A 26,877-nucleotide genomic window follows, 5' to 3' on the forward strand; every position below is an offset into this window, starting at 1 on the left:
AAGCCTAGATGTTCCACAACAGGCCGTGATGTCACTCTTGGGCCACATAGGTAAGCTTTGCCTTTGAACAGGGCTGCATAGGCTTTGGGTTGGAATCAACAGCGCAGTCCTGCTTCCTCTAGTTGTGTGAAGTGGGGCATTAACCTCACCCCAAAATAAAATTCTATGCTTTTGAAGGTATAGTCTAATGGCAGAAAGACTGGATTAGCAATGAATTAGTGGATTAGAAGAATTAGTGATTCTTCTTGGGTTTAATAGATCTGTAAGTTTTTCACACAAAGCAGAGTTTTACAGCCAACTAGCCTTAGCTATTATCAAGTGAGTACATTTAGAATATTCCAGTGTTTTTTTTGGGGGGGTACACGGGTACGCATACCCCTAAACATTTTGTGAATCTAACTTTGGCCTCATTGAGGGGCAAGATTTCAATATGAGTAGGAAAATGAGAGTACCCCTAAACATTCTTTTAGAAAAAAAAGCACTGGAATATTTCATAACTAATGTTATTTGCCCAAAAATGTAAGGAAGAAGAGGTCCCAACGAAAGAAGGATACAGAAGTTAATGGACTATGCAGAAATGGCGAAACTTACCAGTAGAGTAAGAAATCAGTATAATTTTTTAAAAGAAAGGAATGGAAACGGTTTACTGAATATTTACAAACGAACTGTAAACAGATCAAGACATTGGCAGAATTAGTGTAAAAACCTGCAGTTTCAAAATATATATGGGATATATATGGGAACAGATATATAAAAGAATATGTTGAGATAATTTGGAGTATGCAGGAAGATTAAAAGAAATGTAAAGAACCACAGAAAGAGGGGGAAGGGAGTCGGAGTTTGAAATGTTAAAATTATGATTTAGTATGATTTTATGATTTTAAAATAAATAAATTATGATTTCGTAATTGTTGTAATCTATAAATGAAAATTATAAATATAAAATTAAAAAATAGAATATTCCCTAACTACCAGTAGATTTATTCTGCAGTAGATCAAAGGTTTTAGCTGCTCAACTGAAAACCTATGATAACAAAAAAGGAACCAAGAGTTCCAAATGTGCAGAGAATATTCTAATCAACACAAGAAATTTTATTATATCTTTTCTGAAAATTATTCTGTCTGCTTTTGAGCTTTGTAGCAGTTTTCTGGCATTCTGGAACATAATCATGCTGCAGTTTGATTACCCAAGAGCTGAAATACTCTTTAGCAACCCTCCCCTCCCCGCCCACAACTCCCCAAGAAAGTAAAAATATACAATCCAGGTTGCAGACTGCAAAAAATCTAGCAAGTGAATCTAATAGCTTTCAGCACTGCATGTCCATACTTTGTATCAGCAGCAAGATCTGTAATCATCATGTGCATTGCAGTGAGTTTTAGTGCCTGACCTACTGGGTTCAATCATGAAAGCTTCCGTTCTGCAATGATTACCTCTTGAGGGAACATTAAATATGTTTGGAAGAATGGTTGAGAGCTACCAATTCCACACACAATTGAAGGACTGCAAATAGTATACAGGAGATGGATGGCCCCAGGTCTCTGCATACCAGGCAATTTACTAAATATGGGAATTAGCTGCCACTGTAATGTATTTCAAGGGCCGTACAGTGTAAATATATCCACTTCTCCTGGTCCAAACCAGATAATTAAAAAATAAGCTTTTATTTTTTTAAAAAGTAAATAATGGGATGGATCTACAAATGGAGAGGAAGGTGATTTTTGTTTATTCCGCCTTCCTCGTGCCCCCTGGAAAGTTGCTGCAGAGGGATGGGGGACCCCCTCAGACAGCTCGTGAGGTGGCACAGAGGGCCACAGAGAGAAATGGTATCAGAAAAAATGTAATAATAATATTTATTACTCATACCCCACCCATCTAGCCGGGCTTCCCCAGCCACTCTGGGCGGCTCCCAACAGAATATTAAAAACACGATAAAACATCAAACATTAAAAACTTCCCCAAACAAGGCTGCCTTCAGATGTCTTCTAAAAGTTAGATAGTTGTTTATTTCCTTGACATCTGATGGGAGGCCTTACCAAGAAGGCCCTCTGCCTGGTTCCCTGTAACCTCACTTCTCGCAGTGAGGGAACCGCCAGAAGGCCCTCGGCCCTGGACCTCAGTGTCCAGGCTGAACAATGGGGGTGGAGACGCTCCTTCAGCTATACTGGGCTGAGGCCGTTTAGGGCTTTAAAGGTCAGCACCAACACTTTGAATTGTGCTTGGAAACGTACTGGGAGCCAATGTAGGTCTTTCAGGACCGGTGTTATATGGTCTTGGCGGCTGCCCCCAGTCACCAGTCTAGCTGCCGCATTCTGGATTAGCCCCACGTAGAGCGCATTGCAATAGTCCCAGAGGGAGATACCTAGAGCATGCACCACTCTGGTGAGACAGTCTACATGTAGATAGGGTACCAGGCTACCTGCAGGTACCAGGGTACCTGCGTACCAGGCTGAGTTCAATAACTAAAATTTTGTAATTTAAAGGGTAGCATTTTGTAGTTCTCTTGCTAGAAAAAGAAGAAACCATACACAAGCTTAACATGAATCAACAGGGCTATGAAGCAAAAAAAGAAAGGGGAAAAAAAGCTTATGCTCTCCTAGGCTACATCAACAGAAGTATAGTGCCCAGGTCAAGGGAAGTAATAAAGGTAAAGGGACCCCTGACCATTAGGTCCAGTCGTGGCCAACTCTCGGGTTGCTGCCCTCATCTCGCTTTATTGGCCGAGGGAGCCAGCGTACAGCTTCTAGGTCATGTGGCCAGCATGACTAAGCCGCTTCTGGTGAACCAGAGCAGCACACAGAAACGCCGTTTACCTTCCCGCCGGAGTGGTACCTATTTATCTACTTGCACTTTGATGTGCTTTCGAACTGCTAGGTTGGCAGGAGCAGGGACCGAGCAATGGGAGCTCACCCCGTCGCGGGGATTCGAACCGCTGACCTTCTGATAGGCAAGTCCTAGGCTCTGTGGTTTAACCCACAGCGCCACCTGAGTCCCAAGGGAAGTAATAGTCCCACTCTATTCTGCCTTGATCAGACCACACCCAATTCTGGATGCCACAATTTAAGGAAAATATAGACAAGCTGGAACGTGTGCAGAGGAGGGCCACCAAGATGATCAAAGGTCTGGAAAGGTCTGGAAACCAAGCCTTATGAGGAATGGTTGAGAGAGCTGGGTATGTTTAACCTAGAAAAGAGGAGACTGAGAGGAGATATAACAACCATCTTCAAATATCTCAAGGGTTGTCACATGGAAGAGGGAGCAAGCTCGTTTTCTCCTGCTCCGGAGAAATGACATAAGAAGTGTCTCTGTTCCTGAAAGTCTGAGGCTGTATTCACATCCCTGTTTACAGTGCACTCACTGCATTTCCAGTGCTGGGTTTTTAATCTCTGTTCACATGATGTTATCTAAAATGCATATGTATCCTGCACTTTGTTTAGGAGGATGCTGCTGTAGCTTCTCAAACAACCTTCACACTGACTGGGGTTGTTAAGCCATTCCTAATTCTTCTCTAGTCAAGATGTGATGTGTACACCAGGGAAGCTGTACGGATGTGAACAGCTGGCGGTGGCAGGAAAAGGCGGCAGCAGGGGAAAGAGCTGTAAAAGGCATTGGGGGAAGCAACTTCACTGGTACAGTGGTACCTCGGGTTAAGTACTTAATTCGTTCCGGAGGTCCGTACTTAACCTGAAACTGTTCTTAACCTGAAGCACCACTTTAGCTAATGGGGCCTCCTGGTGCTGCCACGCCGCCAGAGCATGATTTCTGTTCTCATCCTGAAGCAAAGTTCTTAACCTGAAGCACTATTTCTGGGTTAGTGGAGTCTGTAACCTGAAGCGTATGTAACCTGAAGCGTATGTAACCTGAGGTACCACTGCAATGTGAACACACCCTTAGTTGTTCTATAGGGTTACAATTATGCAGATGACATTCTAACAGGAAATTGGTCACAGGAAAAGGGGACTGTGAACAAACCCACATGTGCTGAAAGATGCTTGGAATATCTCCCAATAAATACACAGGCCTAACTGTTTCACCTGAGAACAATCTTGGAACATAACCGAAGAGTAGAGTTGACGTTCTTTAAGAAACAATGCAATCTGAACACGCTTCCTCAACCTCGGCCCTCCAGATGTTTTTGGCCTACAACTCCCATGATCCCTAGCTAGCAGGACCAGTGGTCAGGGATGAGGTGAATTGTAATCTCAAAACATCTGGAGGGCCGAGTTTGAGGAAGCCTGATTTAGAAGATTTCAGCAAAATGTCTCTTCATAGATCTCTTCCCTCACGAAAGCACAACTGAATATAAAATATTAAGTGAGCAATAACTTGGTTTCCATTGAACGCAGAAATGAATCTAGAACCACATATCCTAAATTTGGAAGTCACGGCCATTCAGTGGAAAGTCAGTGTTCTCATTAAGTTTTGAAAGCAAAAGAAAACAATTTCCTCTTTGACCTTGTTTCTTATAGAAGGAATCCAGGCCTTGGAGACTTCATATTTTCCAATCTGCTGCCTTGCTGATTGTGGTAATATTTGTGAGCTGTTGGGGCTGGATCTCCCTTCAGGCCTGGTTAAGCAAGACAAGACACTGGGAAATTGTCATGCCTCGTTGCACCACTACGATGGGAGAGCTGATGCCTTATTTGCCCACCAAGCTCTGCCAAAAGCAACATTACTTAAATTGTAGGTACTCAAAACTTAAAGCAGGCTTGCTTGAAGGAATGTTAAACTTTGAAAACCGATCATTTGCAAGCATGCATGTTCTGGGAAAAGGTACTGACAATCTTTTTTGCAAGCACTCACCAGCAACAAGCCTTTTAAAATAAGCTTATTATGATTGCTCTTCAATCACCATAACATTGGGCTCTGGTGTGCGCAGCTGGGGGGAATACCCCAAAATTGGATATGAGGGGGAGTTACACTAGCAGAAGTTGCCACCTCATGATTTTTTGTGATGCTCGCAGACCGCAGCACTGCACTGCACCCCATTTAGCAATGTCCCCTTTCTTTCCCTTGGGAAAAACCTTTCAGATGGCTCTGGGGGTTGCCTGAGGGGCAGGGAAGTCAGCTTCTGCCAGTCTCAGCCACACAGTCTACTACAGTCTACTCTGAATCCAGCGTATTATTTATACACATACCTGATTTTTAAACACGAGATTAACAGAATGGCAAAAGTGTTGAACTCCAAAAAGGAAGGAAAGAGTCTCAGATTATAAATACAAGTGAAATGAAGAGCACAAAAACCCAAGATCTAAAGATCTATACTATTTAACTATGGTGGATATCTATCTGCCATGGATGCTTTAGCTGAGATTCCTGCAATGAACTAGGTGGCCCTTGATGTCCCTTTCAACTCTACGATTCTGTGATTCTATGTTTCTCCTTAACTTAACTTAAACATGCATTCAGACTTTCAGCAGAACACAGGAGGGCACAACTGGTGTAGGGGACATGGGAACCAGGTATGCCAAATTTCTCTCAACACATCCAAACATCCGATCTCTGTATTCCTGACCAATGTGTGTTCAGCATGAGGGGCTGAAGGGATATTCTAAGTACATTCAGCTGAGCATGGCTAGAAGCCCCTGCAATCAGAAATCTTGCATGATTAGCTGAATGTGCTTAGTCTCTTCTTTCAGAGGTGAGCCCTCCTACTGCAGGGTAGCTAGGTCATCTCTACCAAGCCTAAAGAAACAGATTTAAGTCAAAGCATGACAGATACCTGTATGAGCTCCTTATGCAGCTGAAGGGAAGGCGAACAACTGCTCAGCTAATCTTCACCAATAATCTTAACTCTCTCTGAGCAAAGACTCAGACTGGGGAGAGTGGATATGCCACAGACCACAGAGACATGGTTACCCTTGCCCTTCTACTTTCCAAGACCCAGAAATATTTCACCTGTCCTGCTTATCACTACCTATACTAATCTTGTGTCAGATGTATTGCGCAGGCACTCCACAAAACAGCAACATCTTAAAGCAAAAGATGTGGCTTAGGAGGTTAACATCTAATAGTCTTCTGTCAGATATGTTGATATGTCAGTCTTCACAGAGCATGCTTTTATGAGCTTTATTATTATAAATCGAGTGACAATCAAGAAGCTATGCAAAGCCAATTTATATAACTTATTATACAAAGCAGCTTTTATACAAAACAGTTACTGGCAGGTAGCCATGTCAGAGAAGGAAAGGCATCGTTATGAGCCGCCCATCGTTAGAACGTTTCTGTTGTTCTCATTACTTGAAAGCAGGAAAGCCTCTTAAAGTTTTTTGATCCAAGCTGTCATTTGTCAGGGAATGGGGACAAGACAAATGACTGTAAAGCAATGCAATTGGGTTTCTTACCTCTGCAATGTCTTACTTGACTCCCATGAAACATTTCCCCCCCTGTTATTCATTCTTGCCATGTTAAAGTAAACTTATGGACTACCCAGAAACAGATGAATGCAATCAGTCTAGCAGAAAAGATATCTTTTCACCAAAGGAAAGCAAATAGCTTTGCCTCCCCTATAACAACTATTTCTGAAACTTAATTCAGTCTTTAAATAGTTTGTACAACATTAAACACAAGGTCAGGCTCAGGGAGCAATAATTATTAAAGATTAAGGAGAATACTGAAGTACTTTGTGTTTTGCTGAACAGTTAAATCGACTGAGAGTTTCGCTTTCTTTTTTTGATGTTAAATGATACTATTGATTCTTCCCCCCCCCCCAATTGACAACGACTGACCTAGGCATCCAAGGAAAGGCTGTTTCAAAAAAAAATGGACCAATCAAGGGTCACAGATAGAGTAAGAAGAAGCCCTGCACTGAGATGCTTGTATTTATTGTCCTTGGTATGGTGGCGCTGTGGTCTAAACCTCTTGGGCTTGCTGATCAGAAGGTCGGCGGTTCAAATCCGCACAACGGGGTGAGATCCCATTGCTGCTGCCAACCTAGCAGTTCGAAAGCACACCACTGAAAGCAGATGCTGCGGCGGGAAGGTAAATGGCATTTCCATGTGCTCTGGTTTCCATCACGGTGTTCCGTTGCACCAGTAGCAGTTTAGTCATGCTGGCCACATGACCTGGAAAAGCTGTCTGCGGACAAATGCCGGCTCCCTCAGCCTAAAAGCGAGATGAGCGCCGCAACCCCATAGTCGCCTTTGACTGGACTTAAACGTCCAGGGGTCCTTTGCCTTTACCACTGCAGGCCCAAATCTAGTATTTGTGGGATAAAATGTATGTGAAATTAAGCAAATACACTTTTAATTAATCAAACAGTGCCTTAGGACACAATGCTCAACAACATGGGTAGGCAAACTAAGGCCCGGGGGCCGGATCCGGCCCAATCGCCTTCTAACTATGGCCCGGACGGTCCAGAAATCAGCATGTTTTTACATGAGTAGAATTTGTGCTTTTATTTAAAATGCATCTCTGGGTTATCTGTGGGGCATAGGAATTCGTTCATCCCCCCCCCCTTCCAAAATGTAGTCCAGCTCCCCACAAAGTCTGAGGGAAGGTGGACCAGCCCCCTGCTGGAAAAGTTTGCTGGCCCCTGCTCAGTAACATACACTGCTATCTAAATGTCCTGAGCACTTTGCTCTAGTGTTAGATATAAGCCAGTTTGTTAACTGCAGGGATGTGAATGACACAAACACTCAAAAGCTACTGGATCTTAAAATTTTGATTTATATGACATGTTGCATGAATAATGGACATCAGTTATAGCTTGGCTATGATCAGAGGATATCTGAATTGGTCGTTATCTTATTACAAAGTTCTAATTACATGATTTTGACAATCTGTCCTTTTATTTCATTCAGAAGTAAGATATGAGATGCCGAATGTTCAATCTGTTTTGGAAGCTCTGACTTTGGAAGCCTTGCTCCCTTCCTCACACACACACACACACACACACACAGAGAGAGAGAGAGAGAGAGAGAGAGAGAGAGAGAGAGTGTCCACAGTTACTCATTGGCAAGAGCATCAAAGCAAGTCTTGGTTTTGGGAAGCAGATTACAACTCTGACAATGTGTTCAACTGTAGCTAGGTTTTTAAACAATAAAAGCATGGGTGCCACAACGGAGAGAGTCTGGCAGTGCTTTTTCGTCATTTGAATAGAATATGACAAAGAATTCCCTGGGAATTACACTACATCATGATGTGTTATTCCCATTGGGGAATTATCTTTCAAAGTGAAGAAGGAACACTGCTTGCTGTTCCTCTGCTATTTGAAAAATTAAGAATGGTGCTGTTGTTTGTTTAGGGGAGGGGACACTCAGCTGCTTCACTGAAACAGTAAATTCCTCCATTTTTTTATGTTGTCAGTTTGAGGAAGCTCCTAATGATTTTTTCCTTCTCTAAAAAACAGCAGAAAAGGTCCACTGGATTTTTCTGAATGACTATTGTTGTCAACATGCAGCAGTTCTAAAATCAACTCAGTTATGTTTTAATAGTCATCTAAAAATTAAATCAAAATATTTCATGTTAGTTCACAGAGCAGAAGCAGTTCTGGTCTGTGAAAGTCTCCAATTTCCACCATGGAACCACCTGAATTCACTGTTACAAATTTGAGCAAGAAAACTTATTTTGTCTTAAAGCTTGGGGGGCACTTATCAAGTATAATGAAATAGTAAACAACTACTTACTATTCTGCTCAAGCCCCCTTTATTTTGACTCCTGAATGACTAAGACTATACTGAGAACATTCCACCATTTTCAGGACGTATGTTATTACAATTTGCTCTTTTTCACCTCCCACACTACGTAGGTGTTTTAGTGTTGATAAAGTTATGAAACTGAATAGCTCTTAAGCAATTAAGAAAAACAATATTTCTCTCCTTTCCAGAATTACAAGATATGCATGCATTTCACACTAACTATTTGGGCACAATGGCACCAGTCTCATCCAAAGATCTCTTCTAACTGCTTTTGTTCATGTTCTAATGGGAGCAGAATTGAATGCATTTTAGGACAGAAAGTTCTTGTTCATCAGTAAGTGACACACACACATATACATGTACACACATATTTCTAAAAGAAAAAGGTCTGTAACTTAGAATCTCAGGCTCCCAATATCCAGAGGGATAATAAATGTATCAGAGAGAACTATGAGACTGGAAACTCAGTGGGAAGTAGTCTCAGAGCTGGGTAGAATGTCAAAGAAACCTTGCAGATCAAAGGCAGTGATGAATACAGAAATCTTTCTTCTTTCTCAAAACCATAACACACTCTTTAAAGAGGCACCCTGACCTGAAAATTACTCCATATGAAATCCAGGTTACTCCCAATTATAGAAATATCAGAAACCGTGCAGGACATTTTTGGAAAGTTGGATGATTCATATTACAAACTTTTTATTTAATTTGAAAGCAAATGTTATAATTAGGCAAACAAACCTCTGTTCTTTTATATAGCAGCAAAGGTCCTAAATGGTTTTCTCACCTTTAAACCTCTAGTATTCTTCACTCTTGCATCAAAATAGACTTGCTTGTAAAATGATAGCAGAAGCACCCCTGTCTGACTTTTTGGGAGACAGTCCCCCACTGTCCAGAAATCATTGTGAATCACTCTGAGAACCCTGTGGAAGGATATCTGACTTATTGCTGCCATTCAGAAATGGGAATGGATGGATAGCAGCTGAAATACATTTAAATAGTGTAAAAGTGCCGTGGGAAAGGAGGGGCAGTAGGATGCTACCTTGCCTCGTTTTATTTTATCAATTTTATATCTCTGTTTCCAAAAAGGTTCTACAATAATGAACATTACGCTTCCTCTCTTTCACACGTACACACCGACTCACTATCTCACACACATTTCCCCTATCTATCCCCAGAGCCCTTTCAAACGACGGGGAAAGTGGAACACAGTAATCAATAGTCTACGGGTGTTTTTCTTTTTTTGTACCCTTGATTTGATGGGTATGGATCCTGGAATATTTTTCCTTATAGCGATTGAACAAAAGAGCACAGGAGTGAGGCTGTCAGAGGGCGATCTTAATATGAAACCTGCACTAGGTGAGCTATAGGTGCTGCTATTAGAATAAACTCTATCATTGGGAATTGGTTATTTTATTTCAGTGAAATAGAAAGTTTGCAACTCCATCAATTCTGCTACTGATTTCCCTCCCTACAGAACTATTATATAGTGTTTTGAGCCTGTCCACAAAATGAATAATTATTTTATATGTGAAAGCTTTCATTATGTGGGTTTAGAATTTATCTTGAGACCAGTTACAATGCATTCCTGTTCAGACGTGCACAAGAGAACGCAGAAATTTTCAATATTTTTCTTACCTCTCCTGGGACTCTCATGGTTGAAGAGAATACCATTCACAGCAAAGAGATTGTAGGCCTCCCTGAAGTTCACCACAATCCAATATGCATATAGCTTGGCTGCCCCTATAACAATAATTGTAACTTATTTATTGAAAATGTTAATTTAACCCCTCTCCAAATAAGCGAAACCACATTATTTCCATCTTTCCATTTTTATCTTTATTTCACAAGAGAGAGAATGCTTTAAGGAAAAACAAGTAAGGTTTTTAATGGAAATGGTAGCTTTCATCCAACAAGCAGTGACAGAACACATTCACATTGTAGGATTTGTACTGGGTAAGAAATGTGAAAAGAAAAAAATGCAGAGTAGAATGTAGAAAATGTTACTGCCTTCATTTTAAACTTCGGTACAAAAGCCTTCAGTTTTAGCAGGCCAGCTTGTAAACTGTCGTTCCAGAAAAGAAGTTAAGATCTAAAATTGGTTGCAACCTCAAGATTTGTGATGCCAGACTCCCATTTGCCTCGAACTTTTGTGCCTCCATCAGCACAAGTAACTTTGTGCTTCATGGCAGCTAATTAGGATGCAATATGTAGGCAGGGACAAGCATAGACATAAGCTGACATACTCACCATATGGTGATCTGGGATAAAAAGGAGTGGTCTCCTTTTGCGGTATTTCTTGCACTTTCCCATAAAGCTCACTTGTTGAAGCTTGGTAGAACTTCACAGAGTCTATGAGGCCGCATGTCTTGATAGCATCAAGCAACCGTAAAGTGCCAATTCCATCAACATCAGCAGTATATTCAGCCAAATCAAAAGATATCTGTCACAGCAGAAATAAAGACAGAACAAACACTAAAATACTTGGCAAAATGTTTCAGCATTAAATTGTTGCACTTAAGGTTTCAACCATGCTTATTAGCAAAACTGCAAGATTGCATACACAAACACACATAAATTTGCCATAGGCATATGAGGCATTTTTAAATTTTAATTTTTGCAAATTTCATTCTTACATGCATATAGATGCAGAGAGATATATATGGAGCATCAGATAAATGTGGATCCTTTTCTCATGGATCTTTGTTCTGTCCTACTTCCTGAAGAGAAACTATCTGAGTGTGTGTTGCTATGCACTGATTTCACTTCTAATCTGTACAAAGTTATTCATTAGACTGATATTCTAATCAGTAAACTTCAGGTTAACCTACAACGAAAGCCACAAAAGTATAAAGGAAAGAAGAATGTATTTTGTTTTCTAAATTACCACCACAATCGCAAAAGTTGCTTAACACTGAAACTGAGAAGGCTGTTGCAACCACCATTCACATTACACAGGGAATGCATCTTGACATTCAAACTTTCATTTGCAATATGAATTGCTCTACTTTAGAAGCAGAAACAAAATTTGCCACTTCGATTCAGCAGGTCGGAATACACTTAAATGTACTTTCGTGCAAGTCGCACGAATCATTCTAGAGGCCTCACACGTCTTACGTCTTTTATCACCCGCATGGCTGTTGGAAAATCGGAAACTAAAGCTTCTTCCACCCCTGCCACTCTGCCAGATGGAGATTTATTTGTTGAATTTTCCCCAATTCTACGACTATTAAAGGCACAGGAACCTTGCCAGAAAAGGCGGCAGCTTTACCCACACTTCAACATTCCCCACGGCTACTGAGAGGACTCCCCCAAGGACCTAGGTATCTGGATATGTATTAGCAACCTCTCCAGGAGCTAAAGCTTAATATAGACAGCTGAAGGACAAGGGATTGCCTAAAAAAAAAAAAAAGACTCGGCTGCCAAAGGAGGAAGATAGGACAGGCCTGCATAAGGCTGGAAACCCTAAAGCAAATAGAGATTTGTGGGTCTGGTTTCCTGAGAAACTGCTTTTATTACAAGCATATATATATACTATATTGGAAAGGTCCAAAGGTGAAGTCACTCTCTATTCATTGATGGGAAAATGAAAGAGATCATTAAGTGGTTGTCATAGCAGGGGCGGCATAGTTGGACAGGATTGGTGGTGCTGGCATGCACAAGATTCCCAAGGGGTGACCATACCACCCTGTCCCCTGCATATTGTTTTCTTTTAAAAGGCTGAAAACAATTACCCCCAAACTTTGCCAGGACTGACAAAATACTGGAGTCAGTATAAGGCAGTTCCTTATAGCCCTATAGAGTTTTACACATTATTTCCTACTGAAATATGTAGATGCTTTTTTTGTGGGAAGGTTCATGCTTTTTTCACACTGTGCAAATTTTGGATGTCTTTGCCAAATTACAGCACTGTATATGAGCCCCACAGAAAAGTATTTTTAGGCCGCCTACTCACACGTACCTATTTTATTAATGTTTTGCTTTGCTATAGCCTACAGTCTTGGTTAGTAAAAAATGTTTTACATTCACTAACCAAAGTGCGTAGGCTCAAGAAAAGCAAAATGTCAATAAAATAGGTATATGTGAGTAGGTTGCTTTGAGATAATTCTTAATTACTATAGGTGTTTTCAGATAAATGACAAATTCAAGGCCTCTGTATCTTCCAGACAGGGGTGGAATATTGGCATAACACTATATTTATGTGGACTTGTACTAAAGAAGGAAGTATTATCAGTGCGCAAAGGCTTTCACTTGAAGATATGTGTCACGTCTAATTGGGAACTGCAACAAAATGTAGTGATGTATACCTAGCGCATTTGATGTCACCCAGGCTCCACATACCAGTATGGCTAGAACTACAGCACTTCTTTTGGGGGTTGGCTTAAATTCCAAACAGCAGTCAAGTTTGAGTCCCCTCAACTATACAGAGGTTTTCTTCAAGGGTCACCTCATGATTCCAACTTCCCTTATCCCATATCCCCTAGGCTGATAGGAAGCAAGATGTTTGGTTTCCTTCAGCTTAGCCAGCCAACTGAGGGCCGTACAAATATATAGTCCTCTGACTATTATTGTTATCATGTGGAACCAATATATTTCAACACAGTTTTCTATCACCAACTTCAGAGGAAGTGACATACGCAAGCAGGAAGTATTCACTAAGATACGGTGTCAATTGAAGCCATGTGGTATAAATGAAATAATATAGAATCATAGAACTGTCGAGTTGGAAGGGATCCCAAGTGTCATCTAGTCCAACCCCTTGCGATGCAGGAATATACAGGTGGATCAAACCTGTGACCTTGGCGTTATCTGCACCACACTCTGACCAACTGAGCTAACTGGCCTTTTTTGTTATGATTTAGTTTAACAAAAGCGTCCAATGAGCTCAGTGGTACCTCAGGTTACAGACACTTCAGGTTACAGATGTTTCAGGTTACAGGCTCTGCTAACCCAGAAATAGTACCTCGGGTTAAGAACTTTGCTTCAGGATGAGAACAGAAATTGTGTGGCGGTGGCGCGGCGGCAGCAGGAGGCCCCATTAGCTAAAGTGGTACCTCAGGTTAAGAACAGTTTCAGGTTAAGAACGGACCTCCAGAACGAATTAAGTTCTTAACCCGAGGTACCACTGTAGATCAATACATCAATTAAAAGAAACAAGACACATAAAAAATTACTACAGCCTTTACTAAAATGCCCCACCTGAAATGCCTGTTGCAAAAGGTAAATCTGCATAACTGTAAACAAGCAGACTGTTAAAATTTAAATGATAAATCCCTAATGTTCTCTCCCACAAAAAAACCTGGGAATTTTAACCTGTACTGCTTAGAGTTTCCACTACTATGGGAAGAAGGAGCACAGAACAAATACGAAACAAAGTAATTCGCAATACATCAGCTCTCCCACTGATTGCGAGTCTTGGAAAATATCCTCTTGGAGGGAAATGGGCTGGGAGCATAGCTTGATATGAGGTGTTCTCCTCTCCCCCACAACAATACTTAATCCAGGTGTCTGCTGACTTGAGCACTTTTGCCAAGTTCAAATCAAACAGAAGTTTAGAGAGTAAAAATAAAATAAAATACAACGCTTGGGAGTTTGCCAGCGGAGTACACAATATAGGTCCGTCGATATCCTCCCACAATCTCCCACAGTGGTACCTCAGGTTAAGAACTTTGCTTCAGGATGAGAACAGAAATTGTGTGGCGGTGGTGCGGCGGCAGTGGGAGGCCCCATTAGCTAAAGTGGTACCTCAGGTTAAGAACAGTTTCAGGTTAAGAACGAACCTCCAGAACGAATTAAGTTCTTAACCCGAGGTACCACTGTATCAGGTTTCTCAAGTCTCCCTTTGCATTCAATCATCCTTGGTACATCTGTCCTAACTCTTCAGTGATATCAGAGCAGCCAAGTCAATAGCAATCAGAAAGGAGCCCTATGTCTATCTGGGCTCATGATGACAATATCGCAGGAGATCTAATGGTAGACAGACCATTCACAGTTCCTCTGCTTGTCAAAGTTTTCTGTGACATCACAGCAGTTCGGCCATATGACACCTATGCCCTATGAACATGCTAGTTTGCATATCAGGTGATTAGATAAATGTTATGGGCTCACTGCATCTATTATGTTTCTGGGTTCACACACACTATCTATGCACCTTCGCTATTAATCTCTCCATCACAGAAGGAATGAAAAGATTTTACAGCAATAACATACTGGTGTGGAGGAAACAACAAGGAAAAATATAAGGTGGTATATTAGAGAATGTAAAAACTTCAGAATGGCTATTAACCTTTGTCCCAAGTATGTATTCACACATGCAAAACAATCCTAAGCATGTTTATCCCCAGCAAAATACAGCTGCGTTCAAGAGAATTTACTGCCTAGTAAGGATGTTTAAGATCGCACCCTTTTGCTATTAATTTGAAGGAGCCGAGGAACTATCAGGTTATATAGGGCAAGGAATTAATTTTTTTAAGCAAATTGTTTGAAGCCTCAATTAACATAAATATTTTAACAGTGGGAGAGAGAATGCTAATATTTTTCAACATCATTTTTCAAGAAACTTATCACTCTCACACACCCAAATTCTGCAGTGCAGCCAGGGAAGGATTTACAGTTTGAAATGTTCCAACATCAATGATCAGTGACACAGTAATGCTCCGAACCTTTTCTTATATGGTGAAATCCAGCTGTCCTAAACGCTTTAAACATCTTTCCCCCCTTTTTTAAAGCCCCAAAGGGTAGTCTTGCAAAGTCACTAGAGAACTTTAGCAAGGGAGTTGTAAAAGGATAACCAATTCATTTTGCTTTATAGGAGTCATGGGAATCAACGACAATGAATAAAATGTGGGAGGGAAAAGGTGACTTTGAAAATTTCCTTTCAGTGTTTTGTTATTAATTTTTATACAGGCAGCTGAATAAATGGCTGGTTGACATCTAATTCCCTTTTAAAACCTTGTGGAAGCGGGGGATTCTTGGGTTGTCTTTGTTTTTATTTTTAGTATGTGTTTTGTGTTTTTTTATACAGGTACTGTGATTTTATGTTGTGAACTACCCTGAGATTGATTGATATAATAAACAAACAAACAAAAGAAATTATTTCAATCAGTATTTTTCTTTTTTCTTTTTTTAAAAAAGGTAGCTTCAAGTATGCAGTATATCATGGCGGTTCTGTAAATTCACCACTATATCTTCAGAGTGGGACTATTTAAACAAAGAAATCTGACAATTTCTGAAGCAATGGACTAGCTTCCTTTGAATTAACCAGACTTAACCACAATCTGCCACTCTGAACAGCATAACAAAGAGTTGTTGACCTAAAGAATCCCCCCCCCCACCTCTTCCTCCCAGTCACATGGGAGGAGGAAAGTGGGAGTATACAGGCCTTGGGAGAGCTAGAGCCATTCACGTTGAAAACCATGACTTAGTGTGACATCAGAACATTTCTTACATCAGTACAGTGGCCCATAGATTTTCTCCAGCTACCCACTTTTTGTGCTGTGATCTCAGCACTGCACTGGTTCATGCTGCTGCAAATGCCATGAAGGGAAGGCTTGACTATAGTAGTTCACACTGATTTTTTAAATTGTAAGGTTTTGTGGTATTTTTTGCTAATAGTTAAGCTGTGTATTGTATTTATTACTTGCTGTTCACTGCTCTGGGGTTCCCCTGGAATGTTCAGTGATTTATAAATATAATTAAAATGAAAGTGTGTGTGTGTGAGAGAGAATATCCATCATATAGGATCGAGCTTGAAAAAGTTAAGTTTAGAACTTTGAGAATTTTCCAGTATGTGAGATGAAACTGAAGTTTCCATATATATATATATATATTTAAAAAGGTAAATAGGATAATGGAATTCTGCATCAGTACAAGATCTAAAGAAAACACTCAGAGTACCTCAGAAAGAAAGGAAACAGGCATGTTACAGATTTGGGTTACAAATTCGAGCACATCACTGTTTTAAGTTTCATTTACTGTGACTCTCCACAGCAGTTTTATTAAAAACTGTCAGTACTTCTATGCTTTCCTTATTAAAATTGCTGTTAGAAATACAGTGCTCAAAGCAGATATAATTTTCCATATACTGACAGAGTTTAATACATTTCACAAATGAAACATACACCATGGTGCAACCCATCGTTGTCTTTAAAGGTTCAGCAAGTACAATGAAAGGAGAGGTTAGGAGAAAGTGAGCAAAGTTTTCCTCAAAAAACCAAAAAAACAACAACATTGCTATATTATCATCTTATTTTTCTGTCAACTTTTAAAGGGAGGAAAGGGATTAAGACGGAAGGTGGGTAAATGTATTCTACTTATACCCTTGGTCATAAGGAAGAAGATTGCATACATAAGGACCTAAGAGTCTGCTGGAGGAAGCCAATGGTCCATCTAATCTATCATCCTATTTACACAGCGGCCAACCAGATGTCTGTGGGAAACCCAGAAGCAGGACCCAAGCACAAGAGAACTCTCATTTACTCTGTAGGTTTGCAGCAACTGGTATTCAGAATGATGCGGCCTCTGACCATGGAGACAGAGCACAGTCATCATGGCTAATAGCCATCCAAGCCAGTGGCCATCGCTGTGTCCTGAGTGAGCAAGTTCCCCAGTTTAAGTATGCACTGAATGAGGAAGTACTGTCTTTTATCTACCTTGAATTCCCCAAGATTCGACGTCATTGGATGTCTGCGAATTCTAGTGTTATGAGAGAGAGAGAAACTTATCTGTCTGCTTTCTCCATTTCATGAATATTTTTTATAAACTTCTTTCGTGTCACCTTTAGTTGCCGTTTCTCTAAACCACCAAGTGAAGTGCTCCTCTTGAACATCATGCTAAATACACCAAACACTACTAAGTACAGATTGAGTCAAGTATACTGCCGCTCTTAAAAATTAATATTATTTTTCATTCTTATATTTGTGCGAGAGAGAAGCTGGGTGCAATTTTCTGTCAGATTAACTGACTAAAGTGGATCCCATTCTCCGTTCAAAACAGAATGCAAGCTCGTTTTGTCTCCGTCAGCTCACAGTATGTAATTTAGAAGCAACTGAAGAAACTTTAGCTAAGATATGCAAAAGTAAAATATACCCAAATGCCTTAAATATACACACACATTTAGGAAGGAAGGAAGCCAGCCAGCCTGCCTGCCCGCAAACTTATGTAATTACTTGTGTGCCTCTTCTACCTATTTTCAAACACTTGTTACCTTCCAATGAGAAATCTCAACTCAGAAAGTTAGGGTCTTTTGCTACACCTGTCCAGTTAACGTAAAGAGAAAGTAATGTATGAACTAGGGAGTAGCCCATATTTAGGTATAAGAAGTCTACAATATATATATATATATATATATATATATATATATATATATATATATATATATACACACACACACAAACACATGGAGTATCTGTTAAGAGAAGTATATGCCTGATGCTCATACCACCTCACATTTAATATTCTGATTATACAAGAATAGGCCTTCCTTCCTTTGGCTCCTAACTGATGTAAAAGAGGCAATGTCAGTGTGCATCTTGACAATGACAGCTGCTGCTGGATGCTAATGGAAGCATTTTTGTTGCGCGTGCTTAGATTTTGTTTATTTTGCTTTCTTTATCCTTAACAAATAACGTGTACAACTCTGGTGAAAGAGTGAACGAAATGCAACAGATTTGCACTAACCACATCCTGTCTCCTGTATAAAATAAGGGAAGGTAACACATGCAACAACTTTCTATAATTTACAGTGGGTGTTATGAAAACACAGATTGGCTAAAGGATTTAAGAGTTGTATCCAATATTAGCCAAAGCAGACTAACAGAACTTAATGGACTCTACAGTGGTGCCCCGCAAGACGAATGCCTCATAAGACGGAAAACCCGCTAGACAAAAGGGTTTTCCGTTTTGGAGGTGCTTCGCAAAACGAATTTCCTATGGGCTTGCTTCGCAAGACGAAAATGTCTTGCGAGTTCCTGCGGGTTTTTTTTCCTTCCTCCCCCCCTTTTTCCCAAGCCGCCAAGCCGCTTATCAGCTAAGCCGCTAAGCCGCTTAACAGCTGATCACTAAGCCGCTTATCAGCTGATCCGCTAAGCCGCTTAACAGCTGATCCGCTAAGCCGTTTATCAGCTGATCCGCTAAGCCGCTTAACAGCTGATCGCTAAGCCGCTTATCAGCTGATCCGCTAAGCCGTTTATCAGCTGATCCGCTAAGCCGCTAAGCCGCTTAACAGCTGATCCGCTAAGCCGCTTAACAGCTGATCCGCTAAGCCGTTTATCAGCTGATCCGCTAAACCCGCTAAGCCGCTAATAGCGCTAATCCGCTAATGGGCTTGCTTCGCAAGACGAAAAAACCGCAAGAGGAAGAGACTCGCAGAATGGATTCTTTTCATCTTGCGAGGCACCACTGTACTAACTTAGGTCCCATAATCTCATCGGGTTTGCTCTGAACAGAACTTTGTTAGATCTAGTCCATAAGATATTCATGGGACAAGTTATGTCATTGGATGCCAATGATGTAAAGGGGGATTGAGTGCAGCTAACTTAGACCGGATCCAATAATAAACACCATCATATCTTTCAATTTTTTGTTTTTATGTATAAGTCAGTAACTTGGGGGTGTTTTCATTCTTCAGCAATGTAATGTAAAACAAGCAGTGAAGTTTACAAAATTTCCACACATTTCAATATACATTGGCTCTCTTTTTTAAATATAGACATGTCTAAGCATAAATAATTATAGTGTGTTCCAAAATAGCAAGCAGACAAGTTCCATTGAGTCACAGAAAATTAGTGCATCTTGATATTTTCAGACACCTTTTTTTGGCAACATGAAAGAGGAAAAACCTTCCTAGTAACAAGTATGTAATTCTACAGTGGCTTTAATCCAATCTATTTAAAAACACCATTTCAGTGTTACACAGATCCTGCACAATTTATAGGCAGTTTCTTATGCTACATAACTCAAGTGCATTACAAATTAACAGGCACCCATGAGCACACAATACAACATGGAGATAATATAATTTGAGACTAAACCACATAATTAACATAATTACATTTGTGTATGCTTAAAAGCATTACTGTTCCCTTAAGCTATCTATTGACAAGTTTTTAATCTTGCTCCTTTGAAAACCATTGAAAACACTGGTCTCAAGAAACATTGAAATTAATTGAAAAGAAAACTATGCACGGTAATGGAAACATTTGCTAAATGGATTTTTTTAAGCACAACTGAGGCTCCAACACTTTGGCCACCTCATGAGAAGAGAAGACACCCTGGAAAAGACCTGATGTTGGGAAAGATGGAGGGCACAAGGAGAAGGGAACGACAGAGGACGAGATGGTTGGACAGTGTTCTCAAAGCTACTAACATGAGTTTGACCAAACTGCAGAAGGCAGTGGAAGACAGGAGTGCCTGGCGTGCTCTGGTCCATGGAGTCATGAAGAGTCGGACACGACTAAACGACTAAACAACAACAAGAAGAAGCACAAAATAACAAATCCCAATATAGACAATAACTAACTAACAGTATCTAATTTGAACAGTAGCTTTATTTAAAAAAATTCTTACAAAAACATGTTGCTGTTGTTTTTTCAACTCTTGCATATAAAAGTATGACTTTTTCTTGACAGCTTTAGAGCACAATTTCATGCATGCTTATTTAGAAGAAAGTCGGACTCTGTCCAACTGGGCTTATTGCCTATGGCAGGAGTAGGCAACCTAAGGCCCGTGCGCCGGATCCGGCCCAATCGTCTTCTCAATCCAGCCCACGGACAGTCTGGGAATCAGCATGAGTAGAATGTGTCCTTTTATTTAAAATGCATCTCTGGGTTATTTGTGGGGCACAGGAATTTGTTCATTTCCCCCCCTTCAAAATATAGTCCAGCCCACCACATGGTCTGAGGGACGGTGGACTGGCCCACAGCTGAAAAAGGTCTAGCCTAGGGAGTGTGTTTAAGATTCCACCCTAAATCAACATACCCTAAGAGTTTGAAGGCAGAGATCTGAACACAACCGTTTGGATGTGCTTATCCATAATTGTACTTTAGTTACCAATAAGGGCATTAGCTATCATGACAGCAAAAGCAAAGCTACTTCTTTAAAGGGGTAAAACCTAAATAAGCAATTACAAATGCCTTCGAATCATCTTTTCAAAAAACGCACACCTTATTTCCAGTCAACAAGTAATTCGTGCAATTAGGTGTGTTTCCACTTCATCTTATCAGGGAGGACAATCTTAAGCAGTATTACATTTCATGTAAACAACTGAGTGAACAATAGTGGCACTCAAAGTACCATACCACAACAAAAATACACCTCACCTATGTTTTATCATTCAGCTAATAAGATAAGCCTTAAAAGGACCTGTGCTGTTAGCTTCAGGTACCCAAAGGCAATTTGGAAACTGTCTTTCTCAAAAGCGAATTTCCAGGCAGACTGTGTCTTGTAGTCTTTCCCCCGTCCTCTGCTGCATATCACAATTCTCACAATGTATATAGCCTGTACACTTCAGAAAGCTTAAGTTGAGAAACAATGGATTTCTAAAGATGAATACTAATAAAACACCCCAAACACCACATATGATAAAATACGACATGGCTAAAGGTAAGCCTCTGAATCTTATCTTATAAGAAAAATTACAATAACTGAAATAGAAGTGAAACTTTGAACTTGGGTGAGTCTTAAGGTTGAAGGAACTTTTACTATTCCACACAATTACATACAACTTCCAAACTGTGAAGCTAACCCAAGGAATCATATAGACTAATAGCCAGTAATTTTCACTGCAGAGAAAAACATAGACCTGGGACCTTGTAAAGAGCTCTTCAGTAGTATAGGAGCCATCAGAATGATCCAGATGGCAAATTAATCTGAATCTGCTTCTTATTCCTACAAAATTTATGATTTGCAAAAAGGGGGGTGGGCAGCAATCTGAAAGCCTGGCATATGCAGAGACCACAGTCAAAAAAATAATTTGGCTATCCAGAAAACGGCTACAATATCAGGGAAAATAAAAAAATTGCCAAGACCAGGCACTTAAAATTCTGCCTTACACTGCACACGGTTTCTTAAAGGTCCAAATACCACAGGAAATAAGTGCTTATCTGTGAGAGCCAGAAAAACAACAAAGGTAAAGGGGTTCTTTTCTATTCTTTTGCTGTCCTACCCCCAACTGTGAAGTGTTTGGCGCTTCCTCTTAGTCCCAGCCATTTCGTAGTGCATTTGGCTTTAATCAGGTGGAGGGCAGGAACTCAACATCCTGTAGCCTTGCTCTGATTAGGAGGAGTCAAATTCTACAAATTGGCAGATTTCTTCCTTTACCCTTGCTTATTTGATGAATCATTTGTTTTAAAGTATTTCAAAAGGAACATTAGAAGAGAAGCAGGCTCGGCTTGTTACCATTTTCAAGTCTATTTATAACTACCCCACTGACAAGAATGCAGACCGTTTCACCTCCATAAACCAATATTTTAACAGCCCTCCTAAATTAATGCCACAGAGCAATTATGCTGCAGAAAAATGTGCTGACTACTGTAACCACCAATCTATGAGATGTCATAAACAGGGTACAAAAAGCTAATACAAGTTAGTGGAGCTCAAAGGCGATTTATTGGTGCAAGGTCTAGGAATTTCAGTGGAACTCCAGCGCTGTGAAAATTATTTCAGGAGGAACCGGCTGATAGTAGCTCTCTAGTGAAATAAGTAACCAAACAAACCCGTGTTGCAAAAAGAACGTCAGCAATATCTAGGCAACACGATGACCATGTACATACACAACAGACAAACTTTATAGAATTCCTTCAAACCATAAGAAGTCCAAAATGGAATCTTTAGTCTCAGAGTCTCCGGATATTGACTACTGTTTCGTAGAATTCTTCGTCAGCGTGGTGGGAGGCTATAGAATTGCTTCATAAACCCATCTTATTTCGAATGAATGTATGTAAATGAAAATATCAAATGCTGTGGAACAATGCTCATGTAATAATGTAGTCACTGCATTCATTCGACAGAAGTCAATATCTGGAATCACTGTTCAGTGTTGGACATTAAATTTGCTGAATACACAAAGCTTCACAGCTTGTCTTTCATCGTACAAAGTCTGGTACCTCGCTTCATTTTAAGATTTTCAGAGACTTTGAGACTAAAGATTCCATTTTTGACTTCTTATGGTTTGAAGGAATTCTATAAAGTTTGTCTGTTGTGTATGTACATGCTCTAGTGAAACAGAGCAGCTCTCCAGTGATGCTCTGTAGAAGTGGAGAGAACATCTTCAAACTCCATGGTAGATCACACGCATTACGTGCAGGAGGTCTAGGTTCAATCTTTGGAATTCCCAGCAGCATGGCTGGGAAAGACCTTTGCCCGAGACTGAGATCAATCAGTCTAGAAGAGTGGTAGACAACATGGAGCACTCCAGATGTTATGGACTACAACTCTAACCATCCTAGACCATTGAACATACCGACTGGAGATGATAGGAGTTGTAATACATAACATCTGGAGAGCAGCACAGCATCTCCTACACTGGATGATAATAGATGGACCACTGGTCTTATTCAGTATAAGGAAGATCCATTTGTTCATATACCCATGGGTGCTAATTGAATACACTAGCCACAATAGGATTTTTTAATATAAAAATGGTGTCCTCTTATATAGAAAAAATTTTTTTGTGGGGGGGAATCATTGGAAGCTTCATTCTATTTCTCACCTGCTTATGCCTGCCTTAGGACATGAAAAGATACACTCATTAGGGAGCTTGGCTCTAAATGGAGCTTAATTTATTGGGGGAGGACAGCAAGTTATTTAGGATACAAAATATCAATAATAATAATATTAAAACCCCTTGCAAACTTCTGAAATGATTGGAAATTAAAGAAGAAATTAGGGCATTACTGTGAACTGTCTCTTACAGAAAATTTACAAGAGCTGCAGTAACAAACCAAAGAGATCTGTATTCTTCCTTAACTCAGTATTTGTATTAAATGCGCGCGCGCACACACACACACACACACACACACACACAGGCCTGCCTCTAAAATGATCATTTTGCTTTGTATCTTCTAGTATATGCCTTCTGAGAGGGAAAAGCAACCAGTCTCACAGACTTGAATACTTCAAGTTTTATTTCTTAAAAATTTAAATCAGGATATGCCTTCTGTAGCTTTCATCAAAGTCACATCAACTCACACCTCTGGCCAATATTGTCACTGAATGATGAATTAAAAGTTTAACATTTGACGTTAAAAAGGGAAATTTCTTCCAACAAAATCAGCTAATTTATATGGCGCTCACCTGGGGATTGAGTAGGGATTAAATATTACTAGAAGGGAGAAAAATAAAGGCTTTAATTAAAGTCCATGATAATCTGCAGTAAGGATGAGCAGCAACAATCTTTTATTTTTAAAATGTATTTTTAAAATTTATATACCTCCCTTCATCCAAGGATCACCGGGCAGTTTACAATATATAAAAAAACACAAAAATATAATAACAGATGAAACAATAATATCCAAATCGGTCAGCCTGGATAGCTCAGCTGGTTAGAGTACGGTGTTGCTCAGCTGACAGTAAGACTTTCTATCAGCAGAATGGAGACAAAATAGTTTTCTGGGCAATTCCCCCTCACAACTAAATCTGCTCCAGAGGGCTGGTGTGCCCTCCAGTTGGGAGTATGGAGGGTAGAAATGCAGGAGACAGGGGTAATGGCTGAAAATTGCTTCCCTCCCATTCTGCTGACAGAATACCATACCATCAACCTAACAGCATCATTGGATACCACCTTAAGGTTTTCTAGATGCTTTCATTTATTTTGTGAGCTGCCAATTACAGAAATGTGCTTCTAATTGATTTTTAATGTGTTATATAACCACATGCCTATTAGCATTATATTCTGAGATGGATAGATGTACAGTGACAAAACACATGCAAGCAAGAAATTTAACCGCAGCATCTCATGTATTTTCCTTTTGTAAATCTGGATGTCAAAGTTATGGTTTCTGACATCTCCAAAAATTATCTCAGCAAGTTATAAAATCACTACAAGAAATAATATACCGTAATAGCAACCCCGCTTGCCCCCCAAACCCATCCCTTTTCCTGATCTACTATTTATGCTGTATAATAGGAAAAATATGATATTTTCTGAATTTTATGTGCGTTTGTATTTTCTTGAATATCTTACGCGTGGAACAAGACAGTTGACCGAACAATATAATTTAGTAGCATGGGACAAAGGTCATTTGGAAGGGATGTGCCTTTAAGAGCTTACAAAGGCCTGCTTCTAGCTTCCCTATTCTAAAAGGAAGCATCTCTCAGTAAAGGAAGGATGCTCACTTTAAATAAGGAAATGAGTTTGCAGGATGTGCACATGCTGCTTTCTATTAAGGATCAGCAACTTCTACACACACAAAAGCAAATAGAACTCTTTTATTTTAGGAGATTAAGCCCACTTATGGGCTTACCTGGAAAGATATGAAGGGAACGAAATGAAAGTGATTCAACAGGATCTTTCGGTTGTGAGAATTGTCTCTCATATCTAGCTACTAATTTTTTTAAAAAAATTGTCCAGTAGCACCTTAGAGACCAACTAATTTTTTTCCTGTGTATAAGCTTCCGTGTGCATGCACACTTCTTCAGATGCACTCTGTTGATGGACTTCCATTTCATGAGGCTCAATGGGGTGCCTTCCATGGTTCGAGATTCAGGTAGGTAGCCATGTTGGTCTGACGCAGTCGAAATAAAAAAATTTAAAAACTGTCCAATAGCACCTTGTTGTTGTTTAGCTGTTTAGTCATGTCCGACTCTTCGTGACCCCATGGACCAGAGCATGCCAGGCACTCCTGTTGTCCACTGCCTCCCACAGTTTGGTGAAACTCATGCTGGTAACTTCGAGAACACTGTCCAACCATCTCGTCCTCTGTCGTCCTCTTCTCCTTGTGTCCTCCATCTTTCCCAACATCAGGGTCTTTTCCAGGGAGTCTTCTCTTCTCAAGTAGCACCTTAGAGACCAACTAAGTTTGTTCTGCGTATAAGCTTTCGTGTGCATCTGAAGTATCTGAAGAAGTGTGCATGCACACGAAAGCTTATACCCAGAAGAAACTTAGTTGGTCTCTAAGGTGCTACTGGACAATTTTTTAATTTTTTTATTTTGACTGCATCAGACCAACACGGCTACCTACCTGAATCTATATCGAGCTACAGTTAAGTTAAGGTGTTGCATTTTACAATAGACTATGCAGACAGACAGCAATCACAGAAACGAGATATTGTAAAATGTAATATGAACACAGATAATACATTTTGGATTATCTGTGGTTGGGGATTCTCGGCATGATTTACTTTTTGGACCTCTGTATGCATATGCTGGAAAACATCTGCTTCATTCTCTGCTGGATTGAGGCAAAAATCCAAAGAACCATTAAACAAGTTCTATGTGCCCAAGTTGTTTCGAATCCGTCTTGAACCACAACTTCCCCTTCCGTATGGGGAATTGATTCTAAAACTGAAGTTTGTGATACGAGATTGGAAAAAGCTATTCAAATTGGGGTGGGGGAAAATGATCAGTTGTGTGAGCCCAAGAAGCACTTTGGATCCTGGTTGTGTACTCTTATGAACATGTCTGTATGTAGGTTTCCTAGAAGACTAATTGTTTTCGACCATTGAGCAATCCATCCTCCACAGTTACAATCAGAGAGAGAGACAGAACACTGTTTGTTAGTTCTTGGCTATTGTGAAAGTGTTGGATTCTGTCTATTATTGAGGTATTGTTCTTGATCATGCGATTAAGATGCAAACTAACCTAGTTATAACAACATATTTACAACCAGTGTGGCATTTCAGTGCAGCGGTAGACAGAGAAGCGTGAAGTGTTTTTGCATTTCATATATTCTTATCTATAACTGCCTGTGTGTTTTGATGCCTTTAAATCTCTTGAGTGTTTAATCAATAAAATCAACTAATCTGAGCCCTGAAAAGCACACAGACATGAAAGACAAAGTGTGAAAGAGAATCACGCTTTCAACTTCCTTCTTCTGCTCTATGAACTTTTCAAGGGTGAAAAAGGCAGCCATCCTCACCACCTCATGACCAATGGGACAGTTAGTGTGGGGCTCAGAGCCTTTATGAGCACCAGGTGAAGACCTCAAGGCCACCACTGCACCCCCAGAAGACACAATGGTGATGTCTGGTGTATGTGATTTAGCAGTTTGCCTTTATTTCATCTGTATAGACTTCTTGATTCACTTT

The 26,877-nt window shown here is 40.1% G+C and overlaps 1 protein-coding gene across 4 annotated transcripts in view; it reads right to left on the bottom strand.

Moving 5' to 3' along the window:
* The window catches only part of GMDS (GDP-mannose 4,6-dehydratase), a 274,695-nt gene that overhangs the window by 185,671 nt on the left and 62,147 nt on the right, over window positions 1-26,877 (bottom strand). For 3 of the 4 annotated variants that reach the window (XM_053397031.1, XM_053397030.1, XM_053397028.1), the window contains exons 5-6: window positions 10,885-11,077; window positions 10,273-10,377 (exon numbers count right to left, since the gene is read on the bottom strand). In XM_053397031.1, the coding sequence (XP_053253006.1) occupies window positions 10,273-10,377; window positions 10,885-11,077 (298 nt within the window). The remainder of the gene's footprint in view (window positions 1-10,272; window positions 10,378-10,884; window positions 11,078-26,877) is intronic. The other variant, XM_053397029.1, reaches the window with a different exon arrangement.

The sequence above is a fragment of the Podarcis raffonei genome, chromosome 7 (genome assembly GCF_027172205.1).
Source record: "Podarcis raffonei isolate rPodRaf1 chromosome 7, rPodRaf1.pri, whole genome shotgun sequence".
Lineage (NCBI taxonomy): Eukaryota > Metazoa > Chordata > Lepidosauria > Squamata > Lacertidae > Podarcis > Podarcis raffonei.